Source organism: Brachyistius frenatus, unplaced genomic scaffold, assembly GCF_029030835.1.
Source record: "Brachyistius frenatus isolate BFR_SWC_R1_liver_20210118 unplaced genomic scaffold, ASM2903083v1 Contig_137, whole genome shotgun sequence".
NCBI classification, from domain to species: Eukaryota; Metazoa; Chordata; class Actinopteri; family Embiotocidae; genus Brachyistius; species Brachyistius frenatus.
In genome coordinates, this window is record NW_027210736.1 from 957,501 (window position 1) to 980,633 (window position 23,133).

At 46.7% G+C, this 23,133-nt stretch overlaps 1 protein-coding gene across 1 annotated transcript in view; it reads right to left on the reverse strand.

Annotated features, from left to right (window-relative positions):
- gabbr1a (gamma-aminobutyric acid (GABA) B receptor, 1a) overlaps positions 1-23,133 on the reverse strand; it is a 64,678-nt gene that overhangs the window by 25,910 nt on the left and 15,635 nt on the right. The window contains exons 7-15 of the mRNA XM_069715055.1: positions 18,490-18,650; positions 10,220-10,354; positions 6,669-6,839; positions 5,929-6,030; positions 5,580-5,645; positions 5,221-5,412; positions 1,721-1,966; positions 757-820; positions 14-91 (exon numbers count right to left, since the gene is read on the reverse strand). Of these exons, the coding sequence (XP_069571156.1) occupies positions 14-91; positions 757-820; positions 1,721-1,966; positions 5,221-5,412; positions 5,580-5,645; positions 5,929-6,030; positions 6,669-6,839; positions 10,220-10,354; positions 18,490-18,650 (1,215 nt within the window). The remainder of the gene's footprint in view (positions 1-13; positions 92-756; positions 821-1,720; positions 1,967-5,220; positions 5,413-5,579; positions 5,646-5,928; positions 6,031-6,668; positions 6,840-10,219; positions 10,355-18,489; positions 18,651-23,133) is intronic.

The following is a 23,133-nucleotide window of genomic DNA, read 5'->3' on the forward strand; positions in this document are numbered from 1 at the left end:
ACTCTCCTCTTACCGATCCAGACGTCGTTCCCGAACCAGGAGAGGTTCTTCTGAGAGCTGTCGTAGTAGCCGATCTTCTTGTAGCTGCCTCCTGGAAAGGAAAACCATAAAACAAAACAAAACCACAGAAAGGTTTAATTAGTACTTTAATGAATTTCCTCCTCGAGACGGGAGCTGATAAACATTCACATTCATGCAAATGACTGAGGCGCACAGATGAAGAGGTGAAAAGAAAAAAACGAGGGATGAAAAAGGTGCACGAAGAAGGACAAACAAAGAGGCACTGAGGGGAGGAAAAAAAAGGCGCTTATGTGGCGGTTTTGACCGGGAATACTGATGAGGTCCCGCAGTGATTCAGGGATTCAAGTCAGGTCGTCTCATTGTGGATGTCAAATTACCTCGAGACCACAACAGGAAATATGAGACAGAGTGTGAAGGGGGGAGGGAGAGGGAGGGGAAGGGGCGGATTATAAATTCAGCTCCTTTAAGGATGCCAGGAGAGACAGAACAGAGGTAGAAAATGATCCTCAACCTTTTCCTCACGCGGGGGAAACTCATTAAGTCACTGGTGACAAATAGGATTCCTTTTCTGGGGGGAAGCGGCTTAAAAAAAAACGAAGGTCTGCGGCCCAATTAGAGCGCAGCCTGGAGTCAACCCACACCAACCTCCTTAAACGGAGGCTTTTCTCAATCGATCGATGAATTTGGGGAGGAGGGGGTGGGGGGAAAGGAGGGCGGGGCGGGGGGGGGATTTACCTTGCAGCTGCTCGATGAGAGTCATCGCCATCCTGGAGCCCTGGGCGTCGAACACCACCTGGCCCTGAGCACACACAGACGTACATTTTAATTATTCTTATATAATTAGATAATTATTAACTCCTTTCCTGTAAAGTTAAACTTCTACATTTTGGGGGGAAAATACACTCGTCGTGTGTTTTTTTTCTCGCCGGGAGACACGTAAGAAGATTGATACCACGGTGTCGCGTCGACCGGCTGCAGATGTAAGTGGCGATAAATTAGACCTTTATAAAGAAAACAATGAGTAGTTTTTGACTTGATGCTGTCGGAGAGATGTTAATTTGACGTTCAACGTTTCAAGAGGGGGCGGAGCTTCACTGTCCGAAGACAGAAGAAGGTGCGTCAGGTCAGGAGACACCAGCTGGGTTTCCTTTGTGTCACCGTGAATTCGTCCCCGAGAGTCAGACTGTCAACACCGAGTTCCACTGGGACCTTTTGAGGCGTCTGAGGGGAAAACATTCGCTGTGAACCACCTGAACTGTGGCGCCATGGCAACAGGGTTCTCCAACATGACGACGCGCCCACGAAACTACAACTTCTCGCTCGTAATCGCCGCTCCTGATGCTCCGCTAGTCGCCCGATTTGCCTCTTTGCGGCTTTTTGTTCCCCAAAAACATCGCTTCGTTCAGTTTGTTGGCAGGCGAACTCTTTAATAAAGGAAGGACATTGGAACTGTTTGTATTTGTCCCATGTGAGGAATAAAACCAGCAATAGTTGTGGTTTATCAACGCTGGTTCACCAGGCTATGGCCGTTACTACTGCCATTTAAATCACGTTAAACACGACTTTTATTTCGTTGCATCCCGACACGCAGATATTCTGCACAGTTTAGTTGTTTTAGAAACGAGTTTAGTCACCACGAAAAAGTAAAAACTGTGTTGGTCAGACGGACAGAAAAGTCCAAAGACTTTTCTTGGCTTACCGAAACGCCCTCGAAGGAGCTGGTGTTGAGCGCGCGGTAGATCTCGGAGGTGATGTCGTGGTTGTTGTAGTTGAAGTCCTCCAGGCGCCGGCCCTTGGCCTTCAGCGGGGCCACGGTCTTGTTGAGAGCGAGCGCCAGGGCCCACACGGCGTCGTAGGCCAGCGGGGCTTCCTGGAAGCCGCCGGTCTCCTCCGGGTTCTTCCCTCCGAGCCGAGACATCAAGGCGGCGATGAACTCCTGTGATGTCTGACAGAAAAACGGGAACAGGAGACGATATCAAAGAGAGGGACCCTTTGAAGAGAAAATGCAACGGATTATTTGGAGTCCTTTTTTGTTTGTTTGTTTGTTTGTGTTCGTCCTCATTCATGGAACTGAGACGGTGAAGAAAGAGACGGCTTTCAAATGAATCCTTCAGATCCTCAGAAGGTTGTTTTTTTTTTTTGGCCGATTCATTTGAGTTTCATTTCGGATTTCTGCCGTCGTAAAAACGCTCCCACCTGCTTCCAAAGGAGTCTTCGTAAATAAAATGAAATACTGTTCATACGAGGATGAGACTGTCTGTGTCTGCCCATCACTAACACTATTTTAATTCAATTCAGTTCAATTCTATTTATAAAGCGCCAAATCACAACACAGCTTATTTCATGGCACTTTAAATCATTGAAGTCTCTACAACAGAACTTTACAGCATCATACAGAGAAACCCAACACTTCAACAACTCCCACATAAGCTCGGAGGAAAAACTCCTCTTTAAGGGAGAAAAACCTTCAACAGAAGGGAGAAAAACTGGGCGGAGCTTCTGCCTCGACCAGTTGAGGGCGATAGGAGAGCAGAGACAGAAAAGGACAGCATAGAGATACAAGACATGAACTGTTGGTGGAGACGACAATTTTATCTGGCAGAACAAATGCAAATCTACAAATCTGAAAAAGGAGAAGGGTGCAAATCAAACAGCTGCATGTCAGCAGAGTTACAGTTCGGTTTTATTTCTGCTCCCAGCCTGACTAGAGGGCACGTCGGCAGTAGACGTAGACAGTACTCTCAATAAAAGTCTTTTTTTTTTTTTACAGCAGAGCCCTTTGGCCTTCAGAGCTGCACCGACTGAGCTAACCGCTGCAGTGACATTTCTACAGGAATAGTTTGACATTAAATAAAATGTGCTTGTTCACTTTCTTCCCAAGAGTGGGATGAGAAAATCAATGCATACTTTTTACAAGTTTTTTTTATTTATGGTTCTTTATATATGTATATAGGTGTGTGTGTATATATATATATATATATACATACTTATATAGCAAGTATAAGACATGCACAGTGGCACAGACTGGATATAAAAATGTTCGTAGCTTGGGGCGTGTCTGTTTGATTGACAGGCCTGTGGTGCAGTCAGGTTACAGCTATCGGTGGGCGGGACGTAGTATCGTCAGGTTTCCAATCAGATTGGTCAGATCCACCGCTGACTCCTCCCCCAGCTCATCCAAATATGGTCACTTCCTGCTCCAAACTGCTCCGAACTATCAAAGATGGTGACAGACAGAATCTGAACTGGAGGATTCATAACGTTCACAAACCAACGATGACATCACCGCTGGCTGATGACATCACCGCTGGCTGCCTCTTGCTTCAAACCAAATATAACAGCTCGCGTGGAAACTCTTTGCTTTGCTATAAATTTAAATCCTCAAGAGCGACCGACGTTGTTCCTCTTCTCACTTTCACACCGAGGTGCAATCAAAGCAGCCTCTGTGATTAAACACCGATCAAGATGATCTCCCACTCAAAGCATGGACACGGCGTGTTGTGAGACGGGACATTATTGCCGCCATTCATCACAGGCGTCCCCGCGGCTCCTCCAGGGGCCAATTAGGCCGACACAACTCCAATTCAGTTATGTCACATTCATCTAATTGAAATTCCACCTTTGGCATTTAGTATTTAAATCTGCCACACAGCCGACTAAAAACTAGCTGACAAGGTGCTATTGCTAGACACCGGTTTAAAGTCTCCCGTCTTGAAGAAATACGCCCATTTGAAAGTTTGAAAATTGAATTTAAATAGATTGACTTCGAGCGGGAGTTCTGGCTGTAATTCTTATCACTTGGTGAGCTGTACATCAACAGCTAACTCAGCAGGTGTAGCGGCAGGTGCCGCATGAATATAAACAACAGCTGCTGATGAAGTGCGAGGAAGAGGAGGAGGGGGGTGGCTGGAAAAGGTGGGAAATGGAGATGGAGAGAGACAGGTAAACAAGAGGAATGAAAGGATGAGCCACGACAAGACCAGCGGAGTTGGAGAAGGTCAAACAAAGGAGCAGGAGGAGGAGGAGGAGGAGGCGGTAAGAGGATTAGAGAAGGTGAACAAAAGGAGAGCGACAGATACCTGAGGAGCAAAAAAAAAAGAATAATGAACGCTGGGGCGAAATATGAAAAAATAAAAGGAAGACATTCAAAAAGAGCGAGAATTCAAAACAAATGATCCGCTGCACTCTCGGCGCGACGATGATGAATATGATATTGATTCAGGTTGTACACAATTCAACATCTCTGTGACATTATCATCCTCCTTTTCCTGGAATAACTCGGGACTCGTGGGAAATTGATCCCTTTAGGAATATAGATAAGGAGCTGAGTAGTTAACCAGCGTGAACCAAGAGACGAAAGAGACGCAGAAACGCTGCAAAAATAGCATTAAAATCAGAACTATGTTCAATAAAAATAGAAGAAAAAAAAGATTTAGGAAAAAAATTGAAATAGTAATTATGTTTTGTTTTGTTTTATTATTAAAGAAGACTGAATGCGTACAAGGTCAGTGGAAAGACGTGATTGTATGCAAATGTAAAAACGGAGGGGGGTCACAAAAACGCCCGAAGACATGTTGATGCAAAAAAAAAATATATAAATAGAAGTGCTTCAATGAGAGAAAGACGGGAAATAAATAACAGAAAGTCATAAATGATTTGTGAGGAGGGGTAACGACAGACGGAGAAGACGAAGCTGCTGGAACGTCAACATGTATTATTAAGTTACAAAGAAAAACTATACGGCTAAAGTTAAAAAACACCGATAGCTGCACCACAGACCTGTCAATCAAACAGACACGCCCCCAAAAACAGGTCTTCTTGAATCTTCTTTTCTAATGAATGAGGGATTATTTTCAGATGGACCTCCAGAAAACTAATAAGAAGGAGTGACTTTAGCTAACAACACCGAGAGAACTGATGGACACATTTTATTCACTTTGGATTTGATGAGACAAGTTGAATGGGAGTCTATGGAGCCGGAGGCTTTTTGGAGCCGACCTCTAGTGGCACTCGCTGGTATTGCAGTTTAAAGGCGCTTTTATTTATGTATGTACATGTACGGGACATAAACATAAAAAAAAGTCCTGATGATGTTAAATGGGAGGAGTTATGCGAGCATTGTGATGTCATTGTAAACTCATCAGTTGTAGTCACAGATTAACGTGACAGATTGCGGCGGCGTGTTTTGCGTGTTCGCACCATGTTGGAGACTCCGCGGACGGTTTCAGGATTCAGCATGACGATCTCGGTGGTGACGTGTCCCTCCACGGCCTCCGTCATGTTCTCCACCGTGCAGTTGATGGCCGGGTCCTTGATCTTGAACCAGTTGTCGGCGTACCAGCCGATGAGGAACCACACGTACTTCTTCCCGTAGAGCTTCTCCTTGAACACCTGGAGGCCGGATGCACGGAGGAGGACGGATTATTCCCAACGGCAAACATTCATTCAGACGTTCAAAAAGCTCATTTACGGAGCTTCATTTTCTGCTAATAGCCTCGAACAGGTTTCCGTCTGTTGGGATCAATCGAGCGGAGAAAATAACAAAAAGGGTAACTCACCTCACAAAACACCTTCCTGGCTTCAGTCTCGTAAAAGAGCCCCACGATTATCCTGGCGTCCTGGCGCTGCGCCAAAAAAAAAATCACAAACAAAAACACGGCTTTAATTACTTACGACAAAAGTTAACTTAACAAATAAGCGCAGCGTGATGAAGTCCTGCTGCTTCACAGGACGCTGCTGTTCAGGAGCTGCTAATTAGTGTGGCGCATTAATTTCCCTCTATGCAAACGGTACCATGCAGGTGTGAGGTGGCGAAGGGTGGGGAGCGCCTGTGAGGGGGAGGTGTGTGTGTGTGTGTGTGTGTGGGGGGGGGGGGCGGCAGCTGAGGTGAATTTTTAATCAAAGCACCTTGAGGTTCTTGACAGCGACAGCCGGGTCGGTGAGGAAACTCTGGCGAACGCTGATCTCGATGCCGGCCTCCTTCGTCCTCTGCTCCAGATCGTCCAGAGTCTGGCAGATGAAAGGGAAGGACAGATGGGGGGTGGGGGTGGGTGGGGGGAGGAGAGGCAGCCCAACAGAGGTGACAGGTTGACATTACAGAGAAACTCGGTCCGAAGAGAAAGACAACAAAACAAATAATACAAATCTGAAGTGTATATGAGAAAACGTGAAGAGGCCGAAACGCTGATGAACAAGAAGAAAGAAGTCGGCGTGAAGAAGACAATAGATCTCTGGACAAAAGACAAAAGACAGAAGGATGTGAGGAGAGAATCAGAGCGCGGGATCATTAACCTCCATTACAGGAACCAAACCCCGAGCACCGCCGCCGCCTCAAAGACATATCGCCTGATCAATATTTCTCACAAGCAATATTCCTACAAATTACTTCAAAAAACAATCCTCCATCAAAAGAAGAGATCTTTAGGTCTGAGAACACAGAAAAACAGACGTAAACAAACACGGAGAGGCGGGAAGAGGCGGACTGGGCGATTTTGGACCGCAGGAAATAAGTGTGATGTCGTTCCTCAGTTTCCTGTCGGACAACAAAAGGTCCGAGAACTTCTTTAGAGTTCCTCTGAAGAAAAGTCCTTCGTCCTCGTTCGGTCCCAAAACGCCTGAACGGCGACTACGACTTCAGAGATACTGACCGAGGTGAAGACTTCGGTGGTCTGCTGGATGGTGGCGATGCGCGTCCACTTCCACTTCTGGAAGAGCTGCACCCGGGTGGGGTTGTGGAGGGTCGCCGACGGGTGCGTGCGGAAGAAGGTGGGGAAGCGCTGGCGGTTGGACAGAGCCGGCGAGCTGGAGCCGTAGGACAGCTGGAAGACAGGAACAGAAACCAGATGTGAGAGGCAGAACAAAAAGAAAAGGAGCAAATGGTGCGAAAGTTTGAGGCGGGAATGAAACACGGGGAAAAAATAGAAATGTACTTCTGAAGGCCGAACGATCCGTCGTAAACAGACTTCAATGGATTGAAATCAGGCTTCAGCAACGAAGACGACCGGTTCAAACGGCAAAACAACAAAGAGGAAGGACGGAGAATCAGGAAGACGATCGCTGCTCGTTTTCTCATTTCCTCATCGCTCCCTCCGTCAAGCTCCCGTCGGGAATTAAAAAATAATAGTTTCGATAAGAAGGAGAAAAAAACGAAGAACCCAGGATTTCCTCCTGCACGCACCGCCGTGAAATCGAGTCATCCCGCTGCGCTGTTACAAAGAGAGCAAATTAAAGAAATGATCTAATTACTGCCAACAGAAGCTCGTTTGGACCGATATGATGTGAATTCACAGACTGCTGACTCGTCTCTAACATGAAGAACCTGCTCGCCGTTTAGGGAACGGACACGAAGAGCCTCCGTCTCAGTCCCATTACCTCATATGAGATGGGGGGAGGGGGGCTCGGTGGCCACAGGCGAGACGGAGGCGTCAATGGGAAACAAGGGGAAGCGATACAGGAAGTGACAGCTGATCGGAGAGATCGAAACAGAGCTGCAGCTCCGTCGGTAATAAACGTGACGGGTGTCCACATGCGTGAGCTCGTGCACACGGCGTGACGGTGTAATGACAGGTTGGGGGGATATTCTATATTTGTACTTTTTGTCCACAAATCACACGAAACAACAACAAACCGAGTATTGGTCCTATTGTTGAGTGTTGTCAGCGAGGACGAAGCTTTACATTAAGGTTTGTTCAGACGCTCTGAAGGACGGACCAATCAGCAACCGGTGGGCGTGTCTAAGTGGGATGAAGCTGAAGTCAAGCGTTCATTTCCAACCATCAGTGATGTCATCAACCATCAGTGAGGTCATCAACCATCAGTGATGTCATCGTTGGTTTGTGAACGTTATGAATCCTCCACTTCAACTATCCAGCCGATAGTTGAAGTGACCAAAAGGAGGTTGGACGGCTGACGGACACGACGCGAGTCAACGAGGGAGCGATTAATCCAACACACCTTAAAAACAACTCGCAGTGTTGGGAGGAAATATTTTGTTAATTTGAGTGAACTGAATCTTTAAAAGTCATCCGCTCGACAGCGAAGAAAGAAAACGACGTGTTTGCAGCTCGTTCAGCTTGTTGTTGTTTTTATTGTTTTTGTTTTTTATCGGGGTTTGATCAGCAAACTGCCAATTTGGAGAAACAAGCTGGTCCCCATGGCAACGCAGAGATAAACCACCACCAGCCTACGAAAACTGGGTAAAAACTGGGCGACTGATGTAGAGCTGCAAGTTTCCGCGTCAAAGCTTCCAAAAAAACAAAACACTAACCGCTTGTGTCTCGACTCGTCGCCTCGCAGCCGCAGATCAACGGCCGCCGGCGGCTGCTTTCAGAGAGGGAAAAGATACGGGATCAAATTAACAGGGTGCCGGGAGGAGCTGATGGAGAGCCTCTCCTTGATCAGCGTCCAGAGATGGAGGTTGCTGGTTTTTTTTCTTTCTCTCTCTGATGAGACTGTTTGACATGCGAGGAAGATCCTGCAGGGAGCGCACAGAAATAATTGAGTGTGGCGGTTCGGAGGTTGTGCCAGCGGTGGAGGGGAGTAAAGACAGACAAGATCCCTTTGTGGTGACGAGAGAATCGGCTGAGGCCGGAAATGAGGAGTGGGAGAGAGAGAGAGATGCAAAGGAGCTAGGAAGGGAGGGAGGGAGGGAGGGAAGGAGGAAGGAAGAGGGAGGGAGGGAGGGAGAAAGGAAGAAAGGAAGGAAGAAGGGAACAAAGAAGGGAACGAAGGAAGGAAGGAAGGAGGCCAGCTTCAAGCTGGAAAACAGAAAAAGAGTGAAAAAGTGGAAACGAGTTTTTAATGAAGAAGCCGAGGAAGACGAGCTGATGCCAACCAGCAGAACTTATTGTTCTCGATTGGCTAATCTCTGGATGAAACTTCAATTACGGGACGAAGCTAATTGGCAGAGCGCTGTGAGTGACAGATGAACAAAATCAAGTCACGAAAAAAAAAAGAACAAAAAAACAGCTTTCAGAGGGAGAAATTGTAATTTACAGATCCGGGATGTGTTTTAAATGCTGGGGATGAATAATAATATGATGCTGTAACGAAACAACACGTTCTGGGAAACTGAAGGAAGCTGTGTGAAGTATTTTTGAAATCAATAAACAAGTGCGGCATTGATTTGAGGAGTTTAGTGTTATAATCACCACGAGAACAAAAATATGATCGAACGGAGCAGAGAGGAAGAACTTCAGCGTCGAGGGTTCTTAAACATTTCTTCGTTTGGTTTCTGGTTCTGTTTGGTTTTCTGTATTCGAACCATTAAATCTCTCTACCTTCACTTTTAAGATCGTATCTTGGTCATTATAGGCGCGAGCCATTCGTCCTATGTCATGTTTATTCAGGACACATCTTCCTTCATCAAATCTGATGACACTTCAGAGATTTTTTTTCATATTAGCCTTTAAATCAAGTAAAAAATGGAGTCTCTGAATCTTCCTCTGCTTCTCAGGCCGACCGAGCCTCGTCTTTTTCCACCAGACCTGCATGTGTGAGCGTTACTGTTGTGGAAGTTAATAACAGGAGCTTCGTCTCCGGCGCTCTTTCAAATACGAGCTGATGCGTCAGCTGGCAAAGATTCTGACGCAGCGCCACGTTAGTGCCAACTTCAGCCATGTTTTCATTGCATGCATTTAAATACACTTTTCCCAACTGGCACACTTGTACCTTAATTAAAATGTACCTGCAGACGTCCAGACAGCTTTCACTGGATAAAAAAAAAAAAGAGTTATAAACAGGATTTAGTTTTTTACTCTATAACTGCGAGGCAGTTATTTGTGCTGAGATTTGTTTGACAGAAGGAACAAAAATTTGGGAAAAACGGTAGTTAAAACCGAGCCTGGTGTTTCCAGAGCCAAATTCACTGCATGAATATCTCCACAGGCAATCGTTGGTAGTCGTTTGCACCCTGCTGGGCAGACACCTTCGGATCCATTCTGAAACTACATTTAGAAAAAAAAAAAAAAAAAGAGTTTCCAGACTGTAATCACAGCAGAGAAAAGAAGCTGTGAGCGACAGTCTGACGGAGCCAGGCGACCTCAACAAACTGAAAACCTCCGGGGCAAAATGCAACAAGTCCTCCGACCCAAACGGCCGCACGGGCCGCTTGTTCTGACCAAAACGCAAATCCGACCTTCGGCAGTGTTTTTGGAGGACGAAAGTGTCTGAAAGTGTGTTAAAACTGGAAGACACCCACCACGATGAGGTTCCACATGCGAGCCGCCTCGGCCACGATGGTGGAGACGCCGCTGCAGCCGGGCATCAGGACGATCTTGATGGGCTCCGTGTACAGAAGGTCGTACAGCAGCTTGGTGGATTCTCCCGGGTCACACTGGAAGGACAGAAAACGACACGTTTAGTGGAATAAATCAAGGTGAGACCGAGACAGAGGCGGGAAAAGGGAGGACAAAGAATTGATGGAGACAGATTGGGGGAAAAAGAGACAGGAGGGAGAACGTAAAAAAAAAAAAAAAAAGGGGAGACGACGTAGAGCCACAAAAAGGCCGAAGAGACAAAAAGACAAGAAGGAGAAAGAAAAGGACAAATGGACCGAATAGAACCGACAGAGACAGGATGGAGTAAAACGGAGCGGCGGGCGGCAAACAAGCAGATGCAAAGAGAAAAGGTGAGCGAGCAGCAAAAAAAATACAACATCTCCTCGACCACAGAGACGGATTTATATCTTCACAACAGACGGAGACGTGAAGACGGACAGACAGGCAGAAAGCAAACAGCGAGCTCGACGGCCGTTAAATCACTCCGACCGAGCCGTTTACGGCGTGTCGAGGTGGACGGAGCGCGGCTGAACGATCCGTCAGACACATCACTGACGGGACAGAGTCACGCTGAGACGGGCCGACGGGTCCGCTGATTCAGCACGGATGAAGAGATCCGGCTCACACACACACACACACACACACACACACACACACACACACACACACACACACACACACACACACACACACACACACACACACACACACACACACACACACACACACTCTCCTGACGAGTGTCACAGCAATCATACCGCAGGCGATGATGGCGACGACCAATAAAGCTGCTAATTGGAGGAGGGGAGTGGGGGGGTGGGGGGGAGGCGGCTCTGAATTTTCTGAAGTGGTCATCACCCTTCAGGAATGTGAAACCGAGCCGGGCCTCTTATTGATGGATGATTTTTCCATTTGCTCCAGATTGGCTGGAATTACAGACGTTTCACGTGACGGCTGAGAAAAAATTGAAATAAATAAGTCATGATGTCTACGAGAAGAATTCAAAGTGAAGCCTGATGGAGCCGCTGGAGAAACGTTCAGATCAAAGGACCAAATTCAACCGCAAAGATTTATGAGTCGTTGGTTTGTGAACGTTATGAATCCTCCATTTCAGATTCTGTCCGTCACCATCTTTACTAGTTCGGAGCGGTTTGGAGCAGGAAGTGACCATATTTGGACGAGCTGGGGGAGGAGCCAGCGGTGGATCTGACAGATCTGATCGGAAACCTGACGATACTACGTCCCGCCCACCGGTAGCTGTAACCTGACTGCACCACAGGCCTGTCAATCAAACAGACACGCCCCCAAAACCAGGTCTTCTTGAATCTTCTTTTCTAATGAATGAGGGATTATTTTCAGATGGACCTCCAGAAAACTAAGAAGAAGGAGTGACTTTAGCTAACAACACCGAGAGAACTGATGGACACATTTTATTCACTTTGGATTTGATGAGAGAAGTTGAATGGGAGTCTATGGAGCCGGAGGCTTTTTGGAGCCGACCTCTAGTGGCACTCGCTGGTATTGCAGCTGAAGACACTTCTGGATCAGAACCATGTTACAGACCTGAAGATACGAACTCTTTTAGAAACAGTCTGAGTAAATCGTGACACGTTGGTGCGTCACCAAGTTGCCTCAAAAAATCAAAACCAACGACATGTCTGATGATCTTTGTGCGCCTTCTGGGAAAATGTGAGTCTGAACCTCGAATGTGGCAGAAAATGTATTTTTAAAGACGGAGAATATTTTTTGTCGGAGGTGTTTTTCCTTTTATTTCACAGCGATAGTTATACCTCTAGTGGCACTCGGTGGTATTGCAGCTTAAGACACTTCTGCATCATTTGGCCTCATTTTTCATACCAGGAAGCTACGAACACTTTTTATATCCAGAGTATGTGGTAGAGCTTCGTACGTCGTTACCACGGCAACCCATGCAGATAGGTTGGTGACGTTCGCTCGCGATCGAATAAAGATCTGATCCGAGAAACAAATGTGATTCGCTGCAGTCTGAACAAAAAAATACATATTTGAAAGACTTTTGTTGTTGTGTTCAGGAACCTTCATTATTTACAACGTGTTGCATTGTGGGAAAGGAAACTGTTGCCGTGAACCCGAGTGAAGCGTCTCCTCCTCTGTTGGCCGTCACATCAACACTGAAGGGTTCCAACAGTAGAACCAAAGCTTTACTCCAACCTGCCTGTTCTGTTGTGTTCATCCACATCTGAAGGAGACTCGTTTTACGCGGATGATTAAGTTTCTTACATTTGTTCAAGCGTTTGTACTTCTTCCCGTTTTGAGGGGTTTCATTCGTCGCTGTCGTGGAAACGGCGGATGATTGAAAGGCCGGACGATGGAGCGCGACGCCGCTCTCGTTCTCCGGAACGGACCGCTTCATTACGAACCTTTGCAGCCCGCTCACGTCTTCACGGAAAGATTCAGACGGAAACAAACGCACGACGTGTTCCTCGAAAGTCAAATTCAAGCGGCTGCTGTTGCTGCATTAATAACCAGGTTTGATTTTAACATTTTATTTTGGTAAATCGATAGAAATGTGACCGGTTACATTCAGAGATAAAAGTTTAAAAGCTTCTTTAAAAGTGACGTCCGTCCACTGATGCTTTTATAGTTCCACAGAAAACATTCAGCTGTAATTATCCTGTTAGTTTGTTGTTTTTAAACTGAAGCTCTGCAGATTTAACATTTACATATAATTATATTATTACATAATAAAGTGAATAAATGTTTGAATACTTAAAATAACCTGAACACGGTCAGAAACTGCTCTTTTTAAATTAAATTCTCATTTCTACATGCTGTTTTTTTTTTTCAAGAAACATTGATTTAATAATTAGAAAAGGTAATTAGCACTCATCAGAATACAGTTGAAGCAGCAGAGAGCTAACAGGCTAACGTGTTGCCGTAGCGACGGAGAGCACAAACGACCGTCGGGAAGGACGGCGGTCGAAAAAGCGCTCGTCAGGTGCGTCAGTCTGCATCTTCGTCACGGAGAGAGGACACGTCCGTCACTTCCACGAGGAGGACGGACGGCATGGACACATGGACACGCACACGCACACACACACGCACACACACACACACACACACACACACACACACACACACACACACACACACTCTCACACACACACACACACACACACACACACACACACACACACACTCGCACTCGCACACGCACACACACACACACACACACACACACACACACACACACACACACACACACACACACACACACACACACACACACACACACACACGCACACACACACACACACACACACACACACACACACACACACACACACACACACACACACACCCAAAGCACCAGAGAGGAGGAAGCAATGTGTGAAATCAGCCACGGTGGTGATTGATACGGAAAGAAAACCTGCAGCCTCTCGACCGTGCGTCTCCTCCTGCACGACATAAATATCGGAAAGCCCCCCCCCCCCCAACCCAACACCCCCCACACTGTCGATATTAATGCTGCACAGCTGGTGATTAAAGACGGGTCCGAGCTGATTAAAGGCCGACTGAGGGAGTTATTTTACACTACAAGACTACAAGCAGTTGTATAATTTAACGTTTTAATGTCGAGGAGAGTCTCCGTCTGACGGCAAACAGAGGAGACGCTTCACTCGGGGTCTTTCTCAGTTGTGTTTACCCAGCAACAGTTTCCTTTCCCACAATGCAACAGGCTGTAAAATATAATGAAGGTCAAAAATTTAGTCTTCGCTCAGACTGCAGCGAAGCAGATTTGTTTCTCGGATCAGATCTTTATTTAAACGTGAGCAGACATCACCAACCTATCTGCACGGGTTGCCGTGGTAACGACGTACGCGTAGCTAGCACAGACTCTGTATATAAACGTGTTCGTAGCTTCAGGTCTGTAAAATGGTTCTGATCCAGAAGTGTCTTCAGCTGCAATACCAGCGAGTGCCACTAGAGGTCGGCTCCAAAAAGCCTCCGGCTCTATAGACTCCCATTCAACTTCTCTCATCAAATCCAAAGTGAATCAAATGTGTCCATTTTACCTGAATACATGAAGAAAATCTTTAAAAATCCTCTTGCATAAAGTCAGGATCTTTCAGCGGAGTGTGTGTGTGTTGAGATTCTTCATCATCATTGTGACGTTGGTCTTTTTCAGGAACACATTCAGGTTTGTGGGTTTTCCACCCAGCAACAGTTACTGATTCCTCCTTCATGTGCGATAAAGGTGGATAACGAACGGATCTATTCCTGAACACGGCGGCAGAACCACATCAGATTCTACCGCTCGGTCTTTCCATCACTCCGTGTTTCCACGTGTGATAAGAAGATGGGAACAGCGTGCAGTAAAGGGTGAAGAAAAAATAACATAAAAAAAGCAGAGGAAACAAGAGGTGTTGGCAGGTCTGCAATAAAACCTGAGGAATCATCTCGGCCTCCTGCAGCCCTCCGGGGTCATTCCACTTTCATTCTCTGGCACACACACACACACACACACACACACACACACACACACACACACACACACACACACACACACACACACACACACACACACACACACACACACACACACACACACACACACACACACACACACACACACACACACACACACACACACACACACACACACACACACACACACACACACACACACACACACAGACAGACAGACACACACACACACACACACACACACACACACACACACACACACACACACACACACACACACACACACACACACACACACACACACACACACACACACACACACACGGCCTGGTACCAGCCCTCCTGTCGCTGTCCTTGGTGCTGAAATTCCCAGAGCTAATATCAGTGTGGTGTTAACATGGCCGTCCAATCAGTCAGAGGGGCTTGGAGAGAGAAACCGAAGCTGCGGAGACACCGTTACACCACAGATTGAATCATATAAAAGGAGTGTGAACGGGAAGAGTGGGGGTGGGGGGGGGTATACACGTTGAGAGGGCCCTTGGGTGGGGTGGGGTGGGGGGGACGATGTCTTGGATCTCAAAGTGTGCACACACTACTACATCTTCCCTAATTTCCTCATAATTACGTCTGACATCGTGCTCCCCGGGGGGGGGGGGGGGGCTCTTGAGCACCAGGCCGGCCGTGAGGAGCGGCGGTCGCAGCCGCGGCACGCCGCATGGAAACTGTGTCACACGCTGCCAATTAAAATAAAGGGCTGGAAGTGAGGGGAGCACCTTGTTGCAGCTTCTCTGTTTCCCCGCTGTCTCACTCATCGCTGTTAATAATTGATCAAAGTTTGCAGGCTCTGCTTTGATATATCCATGGCAACGGCCTGTGTCTGCACATACTGTGTGTGTGTGTGTGTGTGTGTGTGTGTGTGTGTGTGTGTGTGTGTGTGTGTGTGTGTGTGTGTGTGTGTGTGTGTGTGTGTGTGTGTGTGTGTGTGTGTGTGTGTGTGTGTGTGTGTGTGTGTGTGGATCTCAGAAGGCTGTAAATAGTCCTGTGCCGTCGCCAGAGTAGCCGGAGCAACGCAGCCGCCGGGAATCTGCATCCATTAGAAGGACAGGCCGCATTAAGTGTCGAGCTTCATGAATATTGTATGATGTTGAACAAGCGGAGGACGTCGCTCCACGCTGCCGACCCTGTTTCTGTGTGTGTGTGTGTGTGTGTGTGTGTGTGTGTGTGTGTGTGTGTGTGTGTGTGTGTGTGTGTGTGTGTGTGTGTGTGTGTGTGTGTGTGTGTGTGTGTGTACCATATCATATCACATCGTGATAAATGCAGCTTATCGAGCAACAAGCTTCAGCTCCGTGTTTCTCCGTCCTCTCTGTGTTTCACATCGGGAGGCTCCGCCCCCTTCACACACGTTACGACATAAAAGTGCAACAAAAGTCAAAACTACTTTATGGACAAACTGCGACGCTAAACGTCTCAGAGGCGCGGCAGGAAGTTTGTCATTTTCAAATTTTCAAAATAAAACACCCGTGTGCAAAAAAACCAAAAACGCGTCACTACATCACCGTCGACCACTTTTCTTTCAGTTTGGAAAAGAAAAGCGTTCTCCGCCCGCCGCAGACGCTGTGTGTGAAATAGTTCCAGAACAAACAGGATGAATGTTTTTAATGACGAAAACACAGCAGCTGTACGAACTGTGTCTGCAGGCTGCAGCACAACGAAGGGAAACGACGACAATGAACACACAACGGGGAAAAAGAAGAAGCTGTTTGAGAACGTTTAACCTCCAAATCCTCCTCGGAGCCGTTTACAGAATCTTTGAGTTTCTGTTGTTTACAAACTACAGAACAAAAAGATGGTTTTATTTGAAGGCATAATTTATCTATAACACTTATTTTGTTCAAATTATGTTAATAAAATGAATAATTAAAATATTTTCCAGTATTTTTTTTTGCCACATCGAGAGTCCAACTTCAACACGTCTTTCAAACTTCCAGGTCGCGGTGCGTTCAGGTGCAGACGAGCTTAATAACACTCGAGCAGCTTTGATGTGAGCAAACACAAATAAAAAAGGGGGGGTCGTCTTAATCTCACGGTGAGGCGGCGACGTGCTCTCTGACCGGACGGTGTGTGTGTGTGTGTGTGTGTGTGTGTGTGTGTGTGTGTGTGTGTGTGTGTGTGTGTGTGTGTGTGTGTGTGTGTGTGTGTGTGTGTGTGTGTGAATATCATAACTAATTAATCTCCTTTTTGTTTTTTTCATAATTGGCTTTGCTGCCTCTCAGCGGATGAGATGCTCATCACTATTCCAGCCAGGTGACAAATGTTTGCAATCGGCAGGGCAATTAATTCACACACACACACACACACACACACACACACACACACACACACACACACACACACACACACACACACACACACACACACACACACACACACGTTTTGCATCTGATTGCAGAGAACGAGGTGTTCAGGGTGTGTTAACAGCTCTACATATGAATCTGCACACATATTTTCCAACAGAGCTGAAAGCTTGTTTGTTTCTGTGGTTTGCTTCAAGAGTAACTGTGTTGCCATGCCAACTCTCCCTCTCTCTCTCTCTTTCTGTGTGTGTGTGTGTGTGTGTGTGTGTGTGTGTGTGTGTGTGTGTGTGTGTGTGTGTGTGTGTGTGTGTGTGTGTGTGTGTGTGTGTGTGTGTCTCTCTCTCTCACACACACACTCTCTCGCCCTGCTATTCTGTTAAACAGGATTCCAATGCAGAGCTTCAAACACCAATCAGAATAAAGCTCGTAGAATATTTCTAACGAGTTGCGGTGCAGTTTAACCGTTTGTTGCCACGGCGATCGTCCTGCAGCGTGGATCATGAGCAAAAAAAACAAAAAAACACACGCACCTTTTGGGTGAAAAACTTTCAGCACGAGCAGCAACGAGGGGGAAATGATTGTGATGTGTGTGCTCTCTGGTTAAAGTGTGTGTGTGTGTGTGTGTGGGGGGGGGGGGTTGGAGCGATGGTGGTGGGTAGTGGTGACATTTTAAAATACCAGCAGGATTAAAGATTGATGTGCAAGAAGCAGGAGGTGTGTTTGTTTGTGGACACACACACACACACACACACACACACACACACACACACACACACACACACACACACACACACACACACACACACACACACACACACACACACACACACACACACCACAGCCAGGACTGTACAGGTTAGTTATCAGCCAGTTGACCTTTAAATGGAAGCTGCTCTTTAAGATGTGAGACAGCTGATCCTAAAAAAACAGAAGCTCTCTTGTTGTTCAGGCGGGAAATAAATAAATCTTATAAATGCTCATAAATCTGAAGAAAACTGAGTAAAAAATATATTTAAAAAAAATGTTCCATGGAATGAGGAAAAAGGAGTAAATGAGAGACAACACTTGTGAGCAATGACCCGGAGGTCCTGAGAGTCGGAGACAGACAGACAGACAGACAGACAGACAGACAGACTGACAGACAGACAGACAGACAGACTGACTGACTGACAGACTGACTGACAGACAGACAGACAGACAGACAGACAGACAGACAGACTGACAGACTGACTGACAGACAGACAGACTGACAGACAGACAGACTGACTGACAGACTGACTGACAGACCTCTCGGACTGACAGACACATCACTGAAGCGCGCGCCCTCCTCTGGTTGCCTCCCCCCTCTCTTCCGCACGCGCGCCACTCACCATGCTGTCGTAGTGGATCAGCTCCAGCTCGTAGTCCGGCAGGATGTCGCTCCTGTTGTTCACCAGGTCCAGGGCCATCTGCGCGGAGGGCATGCACGCCTGCCCGCCGGGCCAGCCGCCGCTCATCGGGAACAGCGCGCCGATGTACAGCTTCTTCTTGCCTGCGGAGGGCCGCGGGGAGAGGAAGAGGAGGAAGAGGAGGAGGAGGACGGTGAGAGAGGAAGCCCGGAGGAGCGCTGCGTGCCCGCGGGCTGCACGGGGACCTCTGCACGTCCCGGGCATGGCGGAAGGTGAGCCGAGCCGAGCCGGGCCGGAGCGGGTTGACCCCCCCGGTGCTGCAGCGGACTCACAGGTGAGGCTGATTCTTAATGGAGAATTACGCAACTAAAATCCGAAGTGAGCTCAACACGTGTCCGGTTCGGAGAGCGCGAGGAGTTTTGGTTGGTTTGGTTTTTTTACGTTGCAGAAAAAACTGTTTACCGTTTAACGGCTCCGGAGAATAATTGAGTCCGCGTGTGATTTAGCATAATGCACGTTAATAATACATGACATGCTGGATTATTAATTTTTCCTTTGAGGGGGGACAAAAAGTCAAACACAGTTCAGCGTCGGCAGCGATCATGTGAGGACACGGAGACAAGTTTCAACCCGCAACTCATCCAGCGTGACTGAAGCCCTCACGATTAATCCGGAATATGTTTAACATGCGCGTCCCGGATAAAATCACGACTTCTTTTACGCACACAAATAAAATTAAATTAAACAATTGAAGTAAAAAAAAAAAAAAAAAAAAAGGACGCGGCAGGAAATCAGCGCCGAAGACAAAGAAAAATGATCCGGAGTGTGAAGTGAAGAGCTGCAGCGGAGAGGACGGAACCAGAAGCAGCCTTCATCTCCCGCCTTTTAACGGAACCGTGTAGTCCGACACAGGGAACGGGTTTAAAGAGAAAAGAGAAAAGAAGCAGCGACGAGCTCTGCGTCTCATCCACTGCAGCACCGGCTGGCTGAGTGAGGGAGAGGGGGAGGGAGGGGGGAGGGAGGGAGAGGGAGGGAGGGGGAGAGAGAGAGAGAGAGAGAGGGAGAGGGGGGAGAGAGAGGGAGAGAGAGGGGGAGAGGGAGGGAGAGGGGGAGAGAGAGAGAGGGGGGGAGAGAGGGGGGAGGTGGTGGGGGGGTCCTCAAAGATTTTCTAATGACTTCCTTAAACAGTGCATCCATACACACGCTCCTTTTATCTTTAAATTTGGCTTCACTGTGCTGCAGCTGCAGATCCGTAATCAGGGAGCTGCAGGCAGATTACAGATTCATGATCTCATTTGGAAACTGATATCAAAACAAATCTACAACCACTTTTTTTAATGTGTCTGGATTTCCCCCCAAAAAAACTACTAGAAGGATGTTAAAAATAGTTTTGGACCTCGTTGAAGCGGTTTGTCAGATGTTCTGGTGAGTAACATCCCAGAGGGTCATGATCAAGTTATTAGAACGTTTGGACCAATCAGCAACCATTAGTGATGTCATCATCCATCAGTGATGTCATCGTTGGTTTGTGAACGTTATGAATCCTCCAGTTCAGATTCTGTCCGTCACCATCTTTGCTAGTTCGGAGCGGTTTGGAGCAGGAAGTGACCATATTTGGACGAGCTGGGGGAGGAGCCAGCGGTGGATCTGACCGATCTGATTGGAAACCTGACAATACTACGTCCCGCCCACCGATAGCTGTAACCTGACTGCACCACAGGCCTGTCAATCAAACAGACACGCCCCCAAAAACAGGTCTTCTTGAATCTTCTTTTCTAATGAATGAGGGATTATTTTCAGATGGACCTCCAGAAAACTAAGAAGAAGGAGTGACTTTATCTAACAACACTGAGATAACTGATGGACACATTTTATTCACTTTGGATTTGATGAGAGAAGTTGAATGGGAGTCTATGGAGCCGGAGGCTTTTTGGAGCCGACCTCTAGTGGCACTCGCTGGTATTGCAGCTGAAGACACTTCTGGATCAGAACCATTTTTCAGACCTGAAGCTACGAACTCTTTTAGAAACAGTCTGTGGTTGTTATACTGAGGGTCCAGGATTAACACGTATATCTGATGTTACTGAAAGTGAGAAATAATTTGTGGATTTGAAATCTTTCCATCAAGTTTCACCAAAAAAAAAAAAAAAAAAAAGTTTTTCAGGGTTGTGCATTTTTATTAATGCCGTGATTTGTTGTTTATTTTTGAGTAGAAATAGTGAAACCGTTGGATTCGTTTTCAGTTAAAAGCAGCAGAAGATGATCATAAATTGATTCCACTAAAAGTTTCATTCAGACTCAAGTGTTTTTGGAAAAATAAACGTTGAGGTTACGTGAAGTATATTTAATGTTTGGAAGCGGATCCGACCGGCTGCTCGTTATTCAACAGTCTAAAGCAAAAAGGATGTTTTGGTTTGTTTACTACTTTGTTTCTACTTTTAATAATTCAATATCTTATAGTTTTTAATGTCTTCACCCTGTCGTCATAGAAACAAATGAACACTACTGAACTACACTGATTGAACTGCCACTTTATTAGGAACACCAGGCTGAAATGAAATATATTCTGATGGTACAGTCCTGCAGGTAATTCTCTCCTCGTGAAGGTGAAACTGTGCAGAGATGATTTTAATCTCATATTTGTTTTGTGCAGTTTCTTTTTAACAAAACGCAAAAAAAAATAAATAAAAATCACAGAAACTCTGCAGCTCCTCGATTGTGAAGATTTGCTGCTTTTCTTTTTGTCTTTTGTGACAATAAACTCCACTTTTTTTCTTTTTTTTTGTGCTGACTGTTACACAAAAGATAAGTCGTCATCGGAGGCTTTTGGAAGATTATAAACGTCAAAAAATAAACAGCAGATTCATAATGACAATAATAGAACGTGTTGCACGAGCAGCGAGCTGAGAAACGCTGAGTTGGAGCCGCTGGCAGAACTCAGCAGCAGCCGAGGCGAGCGCCATCAATCTCACACGGTTTTATCTGCCGTCGTCCCGGCGACGGGAGACGAGGAGCCGGACTCAGAATCCGAGCTGCGCGGGTTCAGCTCCGACGTCGCTCCGTCTCCTCTGAGGAACCAGATCATTAAAAGGTTGGTGGCTGTTTGGATGATTGACGACTCTCTGATTCCTTTTTAAACGTTTTAAGTTTCGAAACCGTTAAAAGTTGCCTTTTGAAAATTACTTATCGCAGCAATTGAGAAGACGAACATGATTCCTCCGGTCTAAATTAAAAACGCTGAGTGTTATATAAAGCTGCTTCATTACCCAGATCTCATTATCTGGATGTGTCCGTGTAGCAGAAAGCTGCTAACAAGCTTCCACGCCGGCGTAGCGATCATCGACTGGCATTTTGCCTCCCACTTCCGCCTCCTCTTCCTCGCCGCCACCCGGCGACTTCATCCGACGCGCCATCAATTATTCAGCCGTGAACTTTAGCCGCCGCGGCCGGGCGGGACGCCGCTAACGACCCCCGACGGTGGCGGACGCCGCGCGGGAGGAAGACACGAAGCTGCCGAAGGGACGCGAGCATGTCGCTGTAATGAGGACCTTCTGCTGTTTATCAGTTTGCACATCCTTCAAAATAATAATGGCCCGTTTTCCTCCGGAGGAAAAAAAAGAAAGAAAATACAGTTTCCTTTTTAACGCCATCAGCAGATTACACCTGCAACCTGCAGCTCGGATCACCATGGAAACACGCCGACAAAATACATCACGTCCTATCAATCAGTTTCCACCTCACATCTGATGTCACATCCGACTTCAACTAAAAAACAGCCATCTTGTGTCGTTTAACTTTCTCTTCCAGCGTGAAATGAAACGAGGTGAAAATTTAAAGCCGGTGTCATTAAAGAAAAACAGGATTTACAGAAGCGTGAACGTCGGCCAGCGTACAAGAAAATATGTAGTTCATTGTGCAGTAACACACGTTGTCATCGTTACATAATCCGTCCTGCAGCATCACACACTCACACACACACACACACACACTCACACACACACACACACACACTCACACACCTTGTGTCTCCAGCCCTGTGCAGCAGCTCGGTTGTTGGAGGAACACATCAGGCCGGAGCGTCGCGTCTGTGCGGAAGAACAAATTCATTGTTCAGCTGTGAAAACGAGCCGCTGCTCTTAGCTCACAACTGTGCTGCATTTTTATGAATATCGCTGTGAAATAAAAGGAAAAACACCTCCGACAAAAAATATTCTCCGGCTTTAAAAATACATTTTCTGCCACATTCGAGGTTCAGACTCACATTTTCCCAGAAGGCGCACAAAGATCATCAGACATGTCGTTGGTTTTGATTTTTTGAGGCAACTTGGTGACGCGCCAACGTGTCACGATTTACTCAGACTGTTTCTAAAAGAGTTCGTAGCTTCAGGTCTGTAAAATGGTTCTGATCCAGAAGTGTCTTCAGCTGCAATACCAGCGAGTGCCACTAGAGGTCGGCTCCAAAAAGCCTCCGGCTCCATAGACTCCCATTCAACTTCTCTCATCAAATCCAAAGTGAATAAAATGTGTCCATCAGTTATCTCGGTGTTGTTAGCTAAAGTCACTCCTTCTTCTTAGTTTTCTGGAGGTCCATCTGAAAATAATCCCTCATTCATTAGAAAAGAAGAT